The sequence below is a fragment of the Alternaria metachromatica genome (genome assembly GCF_023757995.1).
Source record: "Alternaria metachromatica strain BMP 0045 chromosome Unknown scaffold_12, whole genome shotgun sequence".
In the NCBI taxonomy this organism is placed as follows: Eukaryota; Fungi; Ascomycota; class Dothideomycetes; order Pleosporales; family Pleosporaceae; genus Alternaria; species Alternaria metachromatica.
In genome coordinates, this window is record NW_026055503.1 from 495557 (window position 1) to 511801 (window position 16245).

Consider the following 16245-nt stretch of genomic DNA (forward strand, 5'->3'; position numbering starts at 1 on the left):
AGCAGCTCTTGCAGAGAGCTTTTTTTTTTATAGCTGCGCTAGGCTGTTATTGTTATTGTAATAAAGTTTGTTACATAATATGCACTCTAACTTAATAGAGGCGTACTAACATCTTAGCAGTGTTTCGTCTAATAAGACATAAGCTTAATAGGCTAATAAGAAGCGATTTCTTCTAACAACTAAAGCTGTAGAATAAATTGTAATATGTAGCTAAAGCTGCAATAAAGCTAGCGCCAGGCAGCAATGTTAGTGCGACGAATATTACTGCTACTGAGGATGTAACTATTCCAGCTGTGCGGAAGATCACACTGGAGGAGTACATTAGATTGAGAAAAGCGAGGAAAGATAGGGAAGCACATGAGAATGCTTAACCTTGGACAGTGAGGTAAGTCCGGGTATGGTATGGGACTACGTAGTGTACTTATCATCTACACAGCTTGAGTATCCTGATCTTGAGGCCGACATGTAGTCGCCAGCGCCGCCCACCAGCGTACTATGCACCAGCCTGGGTCAGAGCGGCTGCCTCACGCTGTCGCTTTTCACGACGAGCGCGGGCTCGGCGAGCAGTCTTCGTCTCCCCGGGGATCCTCCTGCTCTCCAGAGGTGTTGCGGAAAGAGGCGCGGCGGGTGCAGGGGAGTTGGCGACGTAGTCGCTCGCCCACTTCGACAGCATCGGACCTGGCATGGTCGGAGGCAAGCCCTTGACGAGGATGGGGCTGCCGTTCGCCAATGCCCTGACCCTCTTGTCCATGTACCCGTTCAGGCGGTCGTACAGACGGGATGCTGCGACCCCGGCCCACCACCACCCAACTGTGTTCACCGACAGCTCGTGCTGTAGGTCCCAGATGTCCTGGTTCAGACCGCGGAACAGCAGGTCGAAGTCGGTTCGGTCCTTCTCGGTGGACTCGCCTAGAACTTGATGTTAGTGTGCGGACAAGACAAATGTCGAATGCTCAGAGAATGCGCACCGTACAACACCGCGAAGGTGGCCTCGATCTCGTTCTGGGCCAGAAACGACTGCCCTCCGCTGAGGCGGAACTGCTCGTGAAGTTGGGATGCTAGATCCATCATGATGATATTGGATCGGCGAGATGAGAGTCTGGAGAGTATCGGATCAGTATGTGAGCCACGAAAATTTCAAGAAATTTTGAGGCAGGCGTGAGGTTGTTGTGGAGGTCGCTTGACGACGCGCAATTTGCAAAGGTAGAGTTCGCTCTCTTCACCTGGGCACGTCCCCATGGTAACCGCCAGTTTCGTTTGCATTCTGTGCTGCTCGGTCTGAGCTCATCGCTCCATCGTTGGATTACTTATCTGTCTATCAGTACCATGCAGAATACAGTCTCATGCTACTAGTTGATTGCGACATTCGGACGCGCTATGCATTGAACTTTGATGTGCTCATTGTTCACTATATGTACGGCTTTGACGACCCTGGAAGTGTTGTAAGCAGCAAACATGTTGACCTTACCCTCATACATAGCCTTGTTTCTACTTAGCTGAGCGATCCCCATAACCTTCTTGAAGAGGCGTAAGATCTACACAAGCTTGTTCAGATGTCTACCTTCACGCAACCTACTCCACCGATTGACTTTAGAAGAGACATAGAAGCTTTCAATCTTTACCACAAAAATTGCACTACTAAACCGATCAAAGAGACCGTTGCGCACCTCCTCTACGCTCTGGAGAATACAGAACCCATTGTAGACCGCACCGATGCTGTTTACACAACATTCCGTGATGCGATGGTGGGCTGGAAGACAAGGATCGATAAGAAGCACGACGCCGATGCGAATCGATGGTACTTTCACAGAATGAGGATAGAGTTCAGAGCAGTAGAACACGTGCTCTACGGTACTACCAGCGACTCGGATAGTGACGGTGAAGGCGATACGAACGACGAGAATCCCGAAGATGAGGACCAAGACGATGAGAGCCCTGAAGATGCCGGATCTGAAGTGGACTCAGAAAAAGACGATTCTGATGTAGCCCAGTCTGCAAGTTCGACTGATACCCACACAGATATTTCAACGCGCATCGAAGAAGCGAGGAATAACACTGTGGCTGAGAAAACCCCAGACATGTCTTCACCCAAGACCAAAACGAAGCCGTCTGCACGAACTACGCGTTTCAGCCAACGGCTCAAAGATCTCGACGCTCTCAGAGCACGAGAAGAAGAGAACATGCATCACAGCGCAAGGCGAGGGAAAGGCAAAGAGTTCAAAGGAAGACCTGTAGACCCAGAGAAAGCGCATCTAGACATCGGTGAAAGAGAGCTAGCTGATCATGACGAAGATGTTGTATTCGCCGAGCTGGAGAGTAATGTACGAGTCAGGACCGAGGAGAATACGGAAGAAGATGAAATCGACGTGTGAAATAGTAGAGTGAAGAGGATGGTGAGGGCCATGCCATGTCCGGAAAAAAATGACATGAGCAAACAAAGGACAATGAAAAAAGGTGAAAATGAGGGATGATGAAGTTCAAGGTTGAGATGGCGGGTGGCGTGTGCTGGACGAGCTTAGTGTGGCGCGGCGAATCGAAATTCCGTGGCGTCAAGACCTGAGTTCCGCCACCAACCTTGGAATGCTTGTCGCAACCATAGCGCTACCTACATCAGTTTTTATCATCCTGGTTCTTTTATCACTATTAGATTGACGCGCATTTTCTGAAAAGCGTGATATATAAAAAAGTAAGGGACATCAACATTAAGCAATCGGCATAATCGTGGACGCGAAACTTGTTTAGATTCACCGAAGCAACAATAGCTTCGGGCGCGTACTCTATGTAGCGAAGAGTGATGGACAGCGACAGACTATTGACAAGACACGGGTTAAGCAGTGCGCTCGATGGTAGTAGTCTCCATCTTGCCGTGCTCGGTAACCGTTCCGTCGTCGTGACCGTGGTTGACGGTCTTCTCGACAGCCCTGACAGCCTCGTCGGCAAACTCCTTGTCTTCGAACACTGCGAACAAGTTAGTTGTAGCTCGATACAAGTCGTCTTCATCATATACTTACAGAAAGCAAGCTCCTCGAGCGTGCGGTTGTACGTCTCAGGGTACATGAGGTAGACGAAGCAGAACTCGAATGTGATCCATCCGCAGTAAATGGCAAAGTACTTCCACTGAATCGCGTCAAGAGCAATAGGGTTGACGTAGACGGAGAAGAATCCGGCGAGCTTGCCGAACATTTGCTCCACACCGATACCCATGGTACGCTGGGCGTAGGGGAAGAGTTCGACGAGGTAGGTGTATGTGAGCGAGTTGTTACCGATGTTGTAGCAGGGCGAGTATGCGAAGAAGAAGACGAGCGAGGCGATTTGCGCAGCCTGGTTTTTGGTGCCGTTGGCATCGGCGACTTGGAGACGCTGGAAAGCGATGGTCATGGCCATGAAGACCATGGTCATGGATCCAGCGGAAAGCATGAACATCCAGCGACGGCGGAATCGAGTGACGACGAGAGCGATGGTGACACCGTTGATCAAACTCCAGCATTGGTTGGCGATGTTGATGCGCGTCTTGGCGTACTTGGTGGTGTATCCCATCATCTTGAATAGAAGATTCTGGTAGTACGAGATCAAAGTGTTTCCGCTCATCTGGGTGAAGAGACCAAGGAAGCAAGAAATGAAGACACGGCGTCGCATACCAGGTGTACGAACCATATCCATCCACGAGCGGCTTGAGTTCTCCATCTCGAGTTTGATTGTGGATCGTATCTGGGCCATCTCGGCTTGTACGAGGATGGAGTTGGCGTCGCCTTCGGCATGGTATTTGGTCAAAACGGCGAAAGCTTCATCGTCGCGATCACGGCTGACAAGCCAACGTGGGCTCTCGGGTAGCAGGCTAGTAAAGTCAGTGCGGGACTCTAAAATCGTTCGGAGGAACGTACAAAACAGTGCAAATTTGGAGGATGGACGGGCAAATCTGCAGCAGAGATGGTGCTCGCCAGCCCCAGTTTCCAACCATCTCCGTTGTCTTGATTGAGATGGCAGCGGCAAGGATGGAACCGATGAAGTAAGATGCGTTGAAGAGCGAGGTCATGAATGGGCGTTCCTTGGGGTAAGCCAACTCTCCGATCAAGGAAGAACCGGAGACGATGGCGAAGAGGATACCGAAACCAAGCAGCATACGTGCGATGATGTACATCCCAACTGATGATGCGTTAGATACATCGCCACTGTATATGTGTATGACTTGTGTACGTACTGTGCTGAGCGAAACCTTGCAACAAAGCGCCGATAACCATAATGACGGAACCAACGAAGATAGACATGCGTCTACCGTACTTTTGGCTCAACCAGGGTGCGACCGGAACTGCAAGAATGGAACCGAGCTGGTAGCATGAGGACATGAAACCGATGATCTTGGGTTCGATGCTGGCTTCGCCATCTGAGTCCTTGTAGCCTTCTCCGAAATCTGAGGCTGTCAGCTTTGTGGATCTAAAGCTGCAACAGTTTTGACTTACATGTGTTAAATGGAACGGAAAACTGAAGTGTGCCGATGAGCTGAGAGTCGAAACCAGAGGTAATCTCAACACCCATGCAGCAGCAGAAGAGCCAGATGTACATGATGCGCAGATTCGGTTTCTTCCACCATCGCACCTTGTCCTGCTCCACCATGCGGGTGATGATGGGGTCGGAAGTACCATCCTGAGCTTTGAGGAGACCCATGATGCCGGTGTTGGAAGCGCTGGAGGCTGCTGGTGCTCGAGCAGATCGGGGTTTACCCTTTATAATACGGCGTGGCCCAAGGGCACTCCACTACCCCGGCTCTTTACCCCAGATGCTCCGTAGCCTACCTAGGCTAAGGCGGAGAACACGACCGTAATACCGAACTTGCATCTTATATTGGGTAAGCGTCGCGGCGCGTTGGCTGCATACCTTGGCAGCCGGTTAAATTGGGCTTGTTCCTCCAATTATCGGGTGTTAATCATCCCGAACAAAGCTCACAAGAGCCCGAACGAACGCCTTGCTGCTTGCAAGTGCAGTTTTCGAGCCTGTGTTTAACCTGTTGGCTGGTACGTGACCTGCTCTCGTGTTGCACTTCGAAGTTGCAGTGGCACTTTTAGCGAGGCAGCGCCTAGTTGTGCTCTTCCGACGGCACGGACAGGAAATGTTGACCCGACACCGTGGATCTTGTCCTATGGCGAATTAACGGTCAATCTCGCAAGGCACGAACATATTTGGGGTCCAACTACAAATTGATGGGACGTGTGATGATTTGCTTGTCAGATCACGCCCTGCAGAGAACAGTTGTATTGCCAGGACTTGAAGATCATGTCCAGTCCCATGATACAAGCATCCAGCTTCGGCTCATGATGATCCAGAGGCGCACGCACTAAGCGCGAATATCAGGAGGATTAAGCGGTAGCGATGGCTTGAACGCGGCAAATGCTCGTGTCGTAGCTACCGAAGCGACAGGCGGGGGTTGATGCACGAGTATCACGCCCTGGGACAGCGTCGGGGCGTCAGCATGGCAATCAAATTCGTATAGAGTCCACAACCAACTAGACCAAGCCCGTAGCTTGATGTTCTTGAAGCAATATGTCCGTGTGTGGGTACTTCATCGACGGGAAGCGCGTGGGATTGCTCCGAACATGCACGCGAGACAGATAGAGTGAGTGGGCCAGCCACCGAGTCCTTCCCGGGGTAGGTTAGCTCCAATGCATGGTAATCCTGATTCCTGGTGGGTGCTTCATCAATGTCCAACAGCACTCAGGAAGAGTCGGATGTACCGCATCCCAGCGAAGCGGTACTTAAGGTAAGAGATCTCCACAAGGCATTCCCTCTTGTTGCTGAGCATGAACGGCATCCACGGTACGCGCTTCAACTGTCGGCCAGACTTCCCGGAAACTTGGCAGGTGGTAGTCGTAAATGCGGCATTGGCCAAGGGCCTACGACCAGCGCTGGCTTCGTTGCTGATTCGCATGGATGCGTAGAAGAGGAAACGATGACTCGCGTCGGGTAGCGCACCGCTTGTTTGCAGCCGACGCATCTTTGGGGGAGGCAGCAAAAAAGGAAAACGGCTTGAGTGAGGTGAGATGCGAATATCTGGAGTTGACAAAGTTCTGCAGTAAGCGTCGATTGCTCCAAGCAGGGTCGATGATCTCCAGGTCGGTGGCCGGCGGCGTCGCTAAAGGTGGGGCGCTGTCTGTCGCGGTTGCCGCAGACCCGTCGTGGCAATCATCACCAAAACTGTAGCTGACATCGGTAACTAGTAGATCAAAGTCAAGAATCTCATTATTCAGTACGCTTTAAGAGCATGTATCATAAACGTGGTATCGGGGGTTCGGACGCACCGTACACAACACGAACGCTACGCTGGACATTACATTCTAACCGCGTGTACAAGAGTAAGATTAGGAAAGATATGGGTATCATGAGTTATAAGACCAACAGCTGGTCTGGACCGTATCGCGCGACAGAGATTCGTCGTTTAGACGCCGGCCATGTTCGGCGCAGGAGCGGTGTCATTCCTGGGGGAGCTGCGGATGTGCAGCGCCGCAAGCACGGTCGAAGCAACAAAGGTAACCCTGTGGTATGTCAGTACACAGTCGCGGGTGAGAATTCAGGTTCCATACCAGTTGAAAGCAGAGAAGACGATCGCAGCGACTCCGCAGCTGTAGAAGGTGCCTTGGCGGCCAGCCCACCAGTTGTTACCCCATCGAGTGGCCACTGCAACGAAAGCGGCGAACCAGAAGATCATGGTAATGAACTCAACTCCGCCAATGGCAAACTTGTGGGCTGCAGCGGGGAAGCGAGCTGGTGCGAGGACGAGATATGCGACAGCCAGGAGGGTCCAGATGGAGGTGAAGAGCATGAAGGCGACGCTCGCCGGCACCCAGGTGACGTAGGCATCGACAACTGAAGACATGTCAGTAACGCTACGGCATCGAATGGTCCGTGTGCAACATACTGTAGGCTGTAAGACCCAGCACGATGATGCTGAAGACGACTTGTACGCCGCGCAGGCCTAGGACAAGAGCGGGTGCGACCATTTTGATAGTAGAGAGGCGCTACCTAGGTACGGCTACGCGATGGATGGCTGCAGGGGCTACGCGATGGATGGCTGCAGGGGCTACGGAGCGGGTAGGCAGATTGTGGCTGCAGATATCTTCGCTACCGAGAGTCGATGGTATTTGTTGTTTGCAGCAGTTGAGTGTAGAGAGGCTCGATGAGGCCTGCAACACAGCGGCGGCCTGGTTCTTTATGCCTCCGCACAGGCTGGCAGGCGATGATGCTGCCACGACCTTGTCCCTTCTTGATTTCCCTGAAACCGACGTCACTCGCAGTGGCGCATGATCAGGGAGCCACATGTCGCGTCCATGATTGGTCAGTCGCCGCGATCCCAGCTCTTAGTGCCGCTGGCGATGCGACGTGTTGCACAACCTTCTCGCATCTTCTCCTCTTTGTCCCGGCCTTGTCCCCCGCACAGCAATCAATCTTTGCGTTCCTTCATCTCAAAATAATCTGTAACTTGACAGCTTTATTTTCGGACGCGTCGAGCGTCTTGTTTCAACACAAAGGTCCCACGCTCGGTGTTTGGGCAGCGTCGTCAAACATATGTGGCGGTGCACGGTTTCATTTTCCACAGCCTGCGACGTGACGCGGCCAAGGGTATGCCGGCAACACGGCAGATGCAGCGCAGCGCCGCATCACGTATACACCGCCTACTAGACTATATCTTCTTGTTTACGCGCTTGTCTTGTAATAATCTAATTATAATAACTTTAATAGTATATTAAGTAGTTAAATATATAATAACTATAATTTACTAATAACTAAGTCTAAGCTAGTACATCTTTATATATATTTATAGTATAGTAATAAGTCTTTAAAATAACTTTATAATAAGATAGCTTATACTATAAAACTATAGTTAAGGTTTAAGTATATAAAGTACTATTACTATATTATTTATCTTTATCTAAATCTAAATTCTTTATTATAGTAATACTATATTAGCTTCTAAGCTTAGCTTTTACTAATACTAAGCTACGCTTACTTTTAGTACTAAAATATTATTCTATTAATAACTTAGATAAAGTAAAAAAAATATATACGCTAGTAGTAGAGTACTTTAAAGATAGCTACTATATTAAGCTAGTTATTTTCTTATACTATAAGATTAGTTTAAGTAAAATAGCTAGAAGTATTAAAGTAATTACTACTAATAAAATATAGTAATTAGCTAGTATAATAACGTTAATATTATATAGCTAGAGATTAACGCTTTAAATAACTTACTATTATAAATACTAGTAAACTTAACTCTTATAAATATAAACTAGCTACTTACTACTAATAATATAATACTTATAGTTATAAACGCTATTATTACTAAGTATAGTAAGTAATTTAATAGGCTAAAATAGTAGTAGCTTAGAGTAGCTAGTAGATATAAGTTAGTAGAAATAATAAAATACTAATATAAAATTATAGGAGAAAACCTACTTAGAGACTAGCGTCTTAGCAATAAAATTACGTTAAAACATTAGAAACATTAGAGGCCTACTAGACTGCTGGCTTTGTAGTTCTTCAACATTTGCAGTGCGCTGCGAGATGCACAGAGGTGCATTCCATGGCCCGGCTCTGACCAATTCACCAAATCGATGCAACGAACCGGGTCAATGTCCTTCAACGAACGTACAGCGGCATATCATCACGGAGTCGTGAGGCTATGTGAAGCGTCAGCCTCTATCGAATGATGTTCGCTGACCTATAGTGGCATGAGGATACCTAGCGCAACCAACATCGCCGCGGCCCGTGATGCAACAGGTCGTCCAGCTCTAGCAACAGTTTCGCTGTTGCATTGTTGCTACAACATACCGCGAGGATATGGTAGAAGAGCTCTTGTGTTGTGCACCAGTACCCTGTGACGAGTACAATGAAGCGATATGGTGTTCGCCTGAATTTACAACGCGAGACCTGCTGGACTAAAGTGCACATCCATGGATTGACCTAGACTTTCCGACCAAAAGCCTCCGCGTGGGTACGAGCAGTGTAAAGATGTCTGACCAGGACTCAGCACCGCCGACTTCGCCTTTCATCCCCAATGAGCCCGAGGAGAAAATCGCCATGGCTTCGCGTCATGATAGCATGTTCTCGGAGCAAGGCCTGGAAGTCGCAGAACTGAGAGCGAGAGTCGCCGAACTTGAAGGTTCTTCGGCTCTGGCTACGAACATGCGTAACGAAGTTTCTCACGAACTCCAATTCTACAAGAACGAAGTAGCAAAGAAGAAAGATGAGATCTATGACATGACCAGTGCGTCCAATAAACAGTCCAGAGACTTCAAAGCCCTCGAGGTCAAGATGGCCAAACTGCGAGAAGACAGTGAGCAGAAGCTTCGCGAGATGGAAAAAGAAGTTGTTCGTGGGAAAACAACGAAGAAGCGTACCAAGGAGGACCAAGAAGCAACACATGTCATCGCTCAGCTACAAACCGAACTCGGTGCCAAGGATAGTAGGATTGACCAACTGGAAGCTCGATTATCTAACCTCAAGCCTCCTGAAAACGCGTACCGCGAGGCCCAGACTCCCCTAGCCAACTGCCGCCCAACAGATTTGCATCACGAGCACGGCTGCGTGGAGCACCAAAAGCTTATATCCCAGGAGCTTCTGGATGCTCACGAACTACTGGCCGCCGCCGAAGCAGAAGCAGAAGGATTTCGTCATCTTGCGAAGGCTAATGCAGATCTGACTGATGGCCAGGCTACGGATTTGGAGTGTATCCGGGAACTGAGAGATGAGAATGAGCGACGCCACAACGAAATTAATCATCTCAAAGAAGTCATTGGCAGTTTACGCGCCGAACAGCATTTTGCTTCCAGCGAGTTCCATGATATCGATCTCGACGACACGGCAACCCAATCTCTTTCATTTGGTCCTTTGACAAATATCTGCATTACTCCCATCGCTCCTGAAGACAACAAAGTCGAGCTGCGTGCCCTAGAGCTGGAAGTTGAAGGCTTGACCTCAGAAAATCATAGCATTTCGCTGGAGTGTACCGAGTTGGAGTCGAAGCTCGTGTCTGTCATATCCACACTGAAGGCTCTGGATCAGGAACAAGAAACAAGGAACAAATGTACACTGACTCTCTCCGACCTACAAAACGTTTCGACCTCTCCACGCACGCCAATTGTCGCAAACAAGTCCGTAATAAACCCTGACATGCTAGCTGGACTCGACGATCTTGGTAAGTCCATCAACAACCTCAGCGACCCACCATTCAAGATGACCACTTCTGCTGCTAACACGCAAGCTACACCCGACCTACCCAATGTGGCCTTGACAATCAACATCAAACCAAGCAACAAGCGCAACTACTCTTTGTTCCAGCGCGTCAAAAGCGCCATGTCTTCGACTTCCAAAGTCGACATCAAAGGGCCCAAAGAGATTGCCAACCAATTCGTAGCCCTCATGGAGGATGTCGAGAAAGACCATGCAGAAAAGACCAGGCGTGTTGTCGCGCTAGACAAAGCCGTTCATCAGTATCGGGCGCATGCTGAAGCTCTGGAAGCACAGATCCGTAATCAAGCCAAGTGCTTGGATCCTGCGCATCGCACGTTGGCCGACGAGCTCGCTGCCAAAAACGAGCAGTTTGCTATGCAGGAACAGCTTTTGGCTACATTTCGGCACAGCAATGTAGCATAGGCATTGCTTTCTTCATCAAGTCGCCTCGATTTACTGAATAGATCAATAATCTATGTTTAGTTCGTGAACATGCTGCCCTCAAATTTTCAAGCATGGGTGATGAAATGCTGAACTCCTCGACGTGCCGCCATGGAAGTCGCCCATGTCGCCCAATTCGCCCATATCGTTCAACTTTGCCGAGACACGTTGGAAGCCCGTGAAAGCTCACCGTAATCTACAGCGCTACGTCTTTTCAAGACCTACCTGATTTGGACACTGCTCGGCCAGCTACCGGATGACGTCGTTAGTGCAGGGATCCGTGCGCGCACACGCATCTTCGACGCGATAGCTTCCACATTATCTATCGTCACACGCGCATCACGAAGATGTTCAACACCGCGCGAAATCGCGTCTATACAAGCTCTGCGGTTCTCCTCGGATATGTAGACGACATCACCTGACAGCGGTAGTGGCAGCGTCGCGTATTGCTGCCATGTGTCATCCGACTGGAGCCTATTCTCCCTAACCACAGCCTACATCTCGCGAACAATGGCATCCTCATCGCCAATTGCGATGGCAAAGATTTCGTGCGCCCGCTTTTACTTCGAGTGGAAGGGCCATCCTGTCGACGACCTCGCCACTTTCCGCAACGTGACGCTCGCAGAACGGCCGGACAAACCAACCGTATATCTGGCTGGGGATTCGTCTCTTGACAACAAGCACTGGGTTGACAAGACTAGTTCTATTGTTCCAACCCATCTGCCAGGCATTTACGATAAAGCATTCAAACACCCTTGTGTTCCGAAGCCAGATGTCGCGTTCTGGATAAACAGCCTGCTCGAGCATCGTGCGACTTGTATTAACACGGCGGTAGAAGAATCCATGCTTCGAGATCGCGACGACGTACTCCTACCGCACGACGAGTTCATTCGCGATAACATTCGTTCGAACGACGTGTTGATCGTCAGCGTTGGCGCCAACGACATTGCGCTGCGCCCGAACCCTTCCACGATACGACACATGCTACAGCTCGCCTGGCTGACCCAACGCAAAAGCCTAGAGAGCGGTACCGCAAGCGCACTGCAGTACTTCAAGCACATGTTCGGTACCAAGACCCAAGACTACATCGCTCGCCTTACCGCCAAAACCAAGCCTCGCGCCGTCATCGTCTGCATGATATACTTCCCACTCGAGTCGGGTCTAGGGCAGACCAGTTGGGCTGATGTGCAGCTCAAGGCGCTAGGATACAACTCGTACCCGGGGCAGCTACAAGCCGCCATTCGAGCGATATACGAGATGGCGACGAAAGCAATACGGATTGAGGGTACGGAGATAGTGCCTTGCGCGCTGTTTGAGGTGCTCGATGGCAAGTTGGCCGATGACTACACAGCGAGGGTTGAGCCAAACGAAGCGGGCGGAAAGAAGATGGCTATTAGGTTCGTTGAACTGTTGGACGAGATTCTGGAGAAATCAGACATCCCGGAGACTACTTGAGGCGTATGTGCGTCACTTCACATTTGGTAAAGAGTATGGTCCTTGTACTGGACCCCCGGGTCGACGAATTTGAAACCCGCGATCGCGATCGATCTTCTTTCAGAACCGCAGGATGGGTGCATTCCTTGCCTCTTTGTTCAGGCAGCGTCTTTGTGAATCTTTCGCCTTTGTCTATTGCGCTGTGCCTTTGTTTCACATGAACTCGATATGTTCGCTCAACATCCTGTAGATGATCGGACTATGAAGACACACTGTTTCAACTCTGCTAGTCTTGAAGCAAAACCGACAATCATGGAGAGATACACTTTTGCACGACGTGCGCTCAGCGCGATGCCTACTACACCCGACGATGTTGTCTTTCTTGCAGCGGTCTTTGTTGCATTCGGTTCCGGAGCCTTACTTCTTCACTGGATTCGCCGTGTTCGTGACATTGGATTGCAGAAGCAGTGGCACGATGCGCAGATAAAGATCTTGCAGGAAGGGTTCGCTACTTTCGAACAGTTACCACAGCAGTTGAACGCCATCAACGCCAGTATCGGCGAGCTTCGTGAGAAGGCAGATGGGGCTACCGATCGATTCAATACTATATGCGACCGTATTAATGATCTCAGCCAAAATGGTGATCATCTCCAAACCGTTGGCGCTGGTACTCACGATGTCAAGAGGCCCTCGATTGTGCAGCCAACAACGGATGTAAGCTCGGCGGATGCGAACGAGCTTATGGCGGTCAAATCACATATAAAGAATTTGGAGAGCAAGATGAGCGAGATTACCAAACGAAAGGACGAGCTAGAGCAGGCCAACGTGAGCTTGAAGGAAGACCTTGAGCGCGCCACCAAGTCCGATGGAGAGGAGCAGAGTGATGAGTACAAGACACTGCTCAAGCAGAATGAAGAGCTTCAAACTCAGGTCGCCCAAACTGAACGTTCTTTACGAATCCTTGAGCAAGAAAAGGAGCGCGTGGCTGCCAATGGAGACCCCGCGATGAAGCAGCAGGAGGAAGTGATAAAAATCTACGAGAACGATATCGAGGGGCTAGAGGAAAGACTGGCATTGGCTCAAAAAGATCGGACTACGGCGAGAGAGGAGACGAAGCAGATGTCGTCTGAACTCGAAGAATTGGAGAGTAAGCTATCAACGGCGCAGAGCGATCAAGATGAGATGAGAAAAGAGAACCTCCGTCTGTCTTCGGAGGTCAGTGAATTAGAGACAAGCCTATCATCAGCTCGAAGTGATCAGCAAAGAATGGCACAAGAGATCCAAAACCATTTAGCTGTAGTCCAACGACTACGAGATGATCTGTCATCAGCTGAGCATGAACGGGATCAGCAAAGGGAAGCAAACGAGAGCCTCGCTGGGCTGAATGAGAACACGGGACAGCCGGAAGCGGATCAGAGCGCGATCGTAGATCTCAAAGAAAAGCTGAAGGCAGAGAGTCTCAAGAGCGCTGACTTAAAAGTCAGAAACGATGTACTCACCAAAGACATCGGAAAGAACGAGGCCCATATCGAAACGATGAAAGCAGATGAAGTGCAGAACAAGCAGCAGCTGGACCGTCTCACGAGCCAAGTCGAGTCGTTGGAGAGGCAAAAGATGGATCTAGAAGCGACGTTGGAAGAGCACAGTCAGGCAAAGGAAAGTGAAGATCAAGCTGAGGAGCATGGTGAAGGACTACAGGACAACAATTCTAGTGACGCTCCAGAGCAGAGAGACGAGTCGCAGCCAGATATGACGAAGTTGCCGACCTCACCTCAGCAATCAAACAAGTCAGGAACTGCACCTGATGATAGCTGGGTAGAGGTGGCCGCTCAACCTCCCACAGCCCCAGACGGGAAACCGACGACCGATGGCGAAAGCGCAGAAGTTGATGAAGCCTTGAGTCCTGTAGTGAAACTTCCCATGGCGCCAGTCGTCGAGGCCAGTGGAAGACCAGCCACAAGAAAAAGCTGGGCAGATGACGATGAACAAGATTTCGATCCAGAGATCCAGAGATTTGCTGCTAGAACGGCAAGCCTTCCAAGTGCGCCCTCATCAACCAACTCCCCAGCGCAAGAGAGCCCCGGCTCCCCTGCCCCCAAACCACAACCTACTATCGATACTAGTGTGGCCAACAATGCTTCAGGCGCGACCACCCCGCATAGCAACGCATCGTCACTGCCAGTTGGCCCATCCCCTACGTCTGATACTGTAACAGCCCTTTGCAAGTACTGTGACATTGACGTCCCGGTCGACATGATCCAATTGCCCAATGGAAGGCGGTATCTAGACTGGCCCAAGCATTCGAGAGAGACAGGTTGCAAGAATAGAGCACTGGGAATCTCTTCTCGGCCGCAAAGCCGTGGAGGCCCAGGATCTCCCAGTTCCGCAGGTTTCAGTCCAGGTGGCTTCCATGGGAACTTTCCAAACCCTAACAGGAGTAGACCTGACAGCAGGAACAGCTACGGTAGCGGTCGGGGTTCCAAGCCTTCTAGTCCTGTCGACATGAGTCCCGGCAGTCGCCGTGGATCTTTCAGTCCCCGCGGAAGAGGTGAATTTGGTAACAGAGGCGGATTTGGTAGGGGTAGGAGCTCAGAGCGTTCTAGTCCCGTAATGAATAGTCCAGGTAGTTATCAGAGCTCCGATAATGGCGGTGATGGAGGACAATACGGCAGGGGTGATAGAAGCAGGCCCAGTAGCGGTGGAGGCAATTGGAGGCCTCGCCGGTTTGCAGATGATGGCAATGGTCGAAGTAGTGAAACTTATTGAGACCTGTCACCCGATAAGGTGAGGGTCAGTAGGGGCCAAGGTGGCTTCAAGTAGCTGTGATGTTTGCAGGGCTATCAATATCGAGAACACGAGATGTGGGCTCAATATGAACTCTTCAGCGAGTATGTGTGCTCAATACTAGTCGTTAGATAATATTACTTGACCGACCTTCTCTCACTCCTATTTTATGCGACCAGCTACATCTGTAAACGGATAAGATAACTTAAGTCTCCCGCCTCTCTTTGCACAAGGCTTCACACTTCTCCTTCCACTCTTGTACTTCCCCTTCTCGCTCTTTGAGCTTGGCAGCAAGCTCATCCTTCCTTGCCACGTGCTTACGTAACACAAACCTTAGTTTTACTGTAAAGTTCTTCTCACCCTCGTAGGCCTTTTTCCATCCGGCTGCTTCCTCATGCGCTTTTGCGAGCTGTTCTTCAATATGGTCGCTGGTAGCCTCCGCCTTTTCCCCCTTGGTCTCCGGCGCTGTACTGCTGTCTCGGTGTGCGCGGTCGCTAGTATCGACTTCGCTGGTGAGGGTATCAAGCTTTGCATCTTGTGTCTGAGCAGGGGTGGAAGCCTCCGTCTTCTCAGACTCATACGCGTCGTGCTCCTTTTCTTGCGCATCGGCTGCCGAAGCTTGCTCCGCGACATGGCGACAAAGCTTCTCGAAACAAAGCCAGAAGTCGTGCTTGAAGCTGTCAATAGCGTCGTCAAAGCCTTGCACCAGGAGGTTGTAGCGGAAGAATACCTCCAGCAAGACCAAGTGATCATGGTCAATAACCGTGAGGATAGTAGAGAATGGCGGTACGAGATCGTAGCCACGTCGCAATACTGGTAGTGCTTCCTCGCCATTAATGTCGACAATCTTCCAAGTACTCCTACTAAATGGAAACGAATCGGACAGTACTATAGTACGGTGTTCCAGATCCCAGAGAATCTCTAAGGGTTTCATCGTCACCCGTGGGTGCTCAGACTTTTCTCCAGAATCTTTCTGCCATCCTAGGATCGCGCCGAAGTGACCAGGGACACGCTCGTCGAGCTTGAGCGAGGCTATGTTTAGCAGCGCTTGCAGCTCTTCGGGGAAGTACTGTAGTGCGTAGCGGTGTCCATCCGCAAGACTGGATACTGTCTTCATGTGTTGGAACTTCTGAGAGTTAAGGTTCGGCGTGTCTTCTCGCTGCGTCATCGAAAGGCTAGTCTGGTCTGCCATTTTGGTCGTTCGGGAGAGGTCTGTTCGATCGTTCTGTAGATGTGGTGGCGGTGTTAGATCGTTCCAAGTTGTGTTATATCGCTGGTTTGTTTGTTAGTGATTGGAGTCTAAGACGGGCGCAATGCGACTAGCGAGTGCTAGGTTCTTCACTATACGACTAGAAATCGCGTTTG

The 16245-nt window shown here is 50.2% G+C and overlaps 8 protein-coding genes across 8 annotated transcripts; 4 read left to right on the top strand and 4 right to left on the bottom strand.

The window, feature by feature from the left end:
• Positions 1–493: 493 nt before the first annotated feature.
• On the bottom strand, positions 494–1071 carry J4E83_005920 (uncharacterized protein; the record flags this gene model as incomplete). The annotated part of the gene is made up of 2 exons (XM_049332836.1): positions 494–909; positions 969–1071. The coding sequence occupies 2 exons, from the start codon at positions 1069–1071 to the stop codon at positions 494–496; spliced, it is 519 nt and encodes a 172-aa protein (XP_049188078.1).
• A 482-nt stretch (positions 1072–1553) lies between these two features.
• On the top strand, positions 1554–2372 carry J4E83_005921 (uncharacterized protein; the record flags this gene model as incomplete). The annotated part of the gene is made up of 1 exon (XM_049332837.1): positions 1554–2372. The coding sequence occupies one exon, from the start codon at positions 1554–1556 to the stop codon at positions 2370–2372; it is 819 nt and encodes a 272-aa protein (XP_049188079.1).
• Positions 2373–2827: 455 nt separating this feature from the next.
• On the bottom strand, positions 2828–4662 carry J4E83_005922 (uncharacterized protein; the record flags this gene model as incomplete). The annotated part of the gene is made up of 5 exons (XM_049332838.1): positions 2828–2958; positions 3012–3835; positions 3882–4143; positions 4199–4408; positions 4458–4662. The coding sequence occupies 5 exons, from the start codon at positions 4660–4662 to the stop codon at positions 2828–2830; spliced, it is 1632 nt and encodes a 543-aa protein (XP_049188080.1).
• Positions 4663–6427: 1765 nt separating this feature from the next.
• On the bottom strand, positions 6428–6989 carry J4E83_005923 (uncharacterized protein; the record flags this gene model as incomplete). Its single annotated transcript, XM_049332839.1, has 3 exons — positions 6428–6524; positions 6573–6855; positions 6908–6989. 3 exons carry the CDS (start codon positions 6987–6989, stop codon positions 6428–6430), a joined length of 462 nt encoding a protein of 153 aa, XP_049188081.1.
• Positions 6990–9000: 2011 nt separating this feature from the next.
• On the top strand, positions 9001–10644 carry J4E83_005924 (uncharacterized protein; the record flags this gene model as incomplete). The annotated part of the gene is made up of 1 exon (XM_049332840.1): positions 9001–10644. One exon carries the CDS (start codon positions 9001–9003, stop codon positions 10642–10644), a length of 1644 nt encoding a protein of 547 aa, XP_049188082.1.
• A 528-nt stretch (positions 10645–11172) lies between these two features.
• Positions 11173–12117, top strand: J4E83_005925 (uncharacterized protein; the record flags this gene model as incomplete). Its single annotated transcript, XM_049332841.1, has 1 exon — positions 11173–12117. The coding sequence occupies one exon, from the start codon at positions 11173–11175 to the stop codon at positions 12115–12117; it is 945 nt and encodes a 314-aa protein (XP_049188083.1).
• Positions 12118–12408: 291 nt separating this feature from the next.
• On the top strand, positions 12409–14916 carry J4E83_005926 (uncharacterized protein; the record flags this gene model as incomplete). The annotated part of the gene is made up of 2 exons (XM_049332842.1): positions 12409–14410; positions 14864–14916. The coding sequence occupies 2 exons, from the start codon at positions 12409–12411 to the stop codon at positions 14914–14916; spliced, it is 2055 nt and encodes a 684-aa protein (XP_049188084.1).
• Positions 14917–15085: 169 nt separating this feature from the next.
• J4E83_005927 (uncharacterized protein) lies at positions 15086–16072 on the bottom strand (the record flags this gene model as incomplete). The annotated part of the gene is made up of 1 exon (XM_049332843.1): positions 15086–16072. One exon carries the CDS (start codon positions 16070–16072, stop codon positions 15086–15088), a length of 987 nt encoding a protein of 328 aa, XP_049188085.1.
• Positions 16073–16245: the final 173 nt, after the last annotated feature.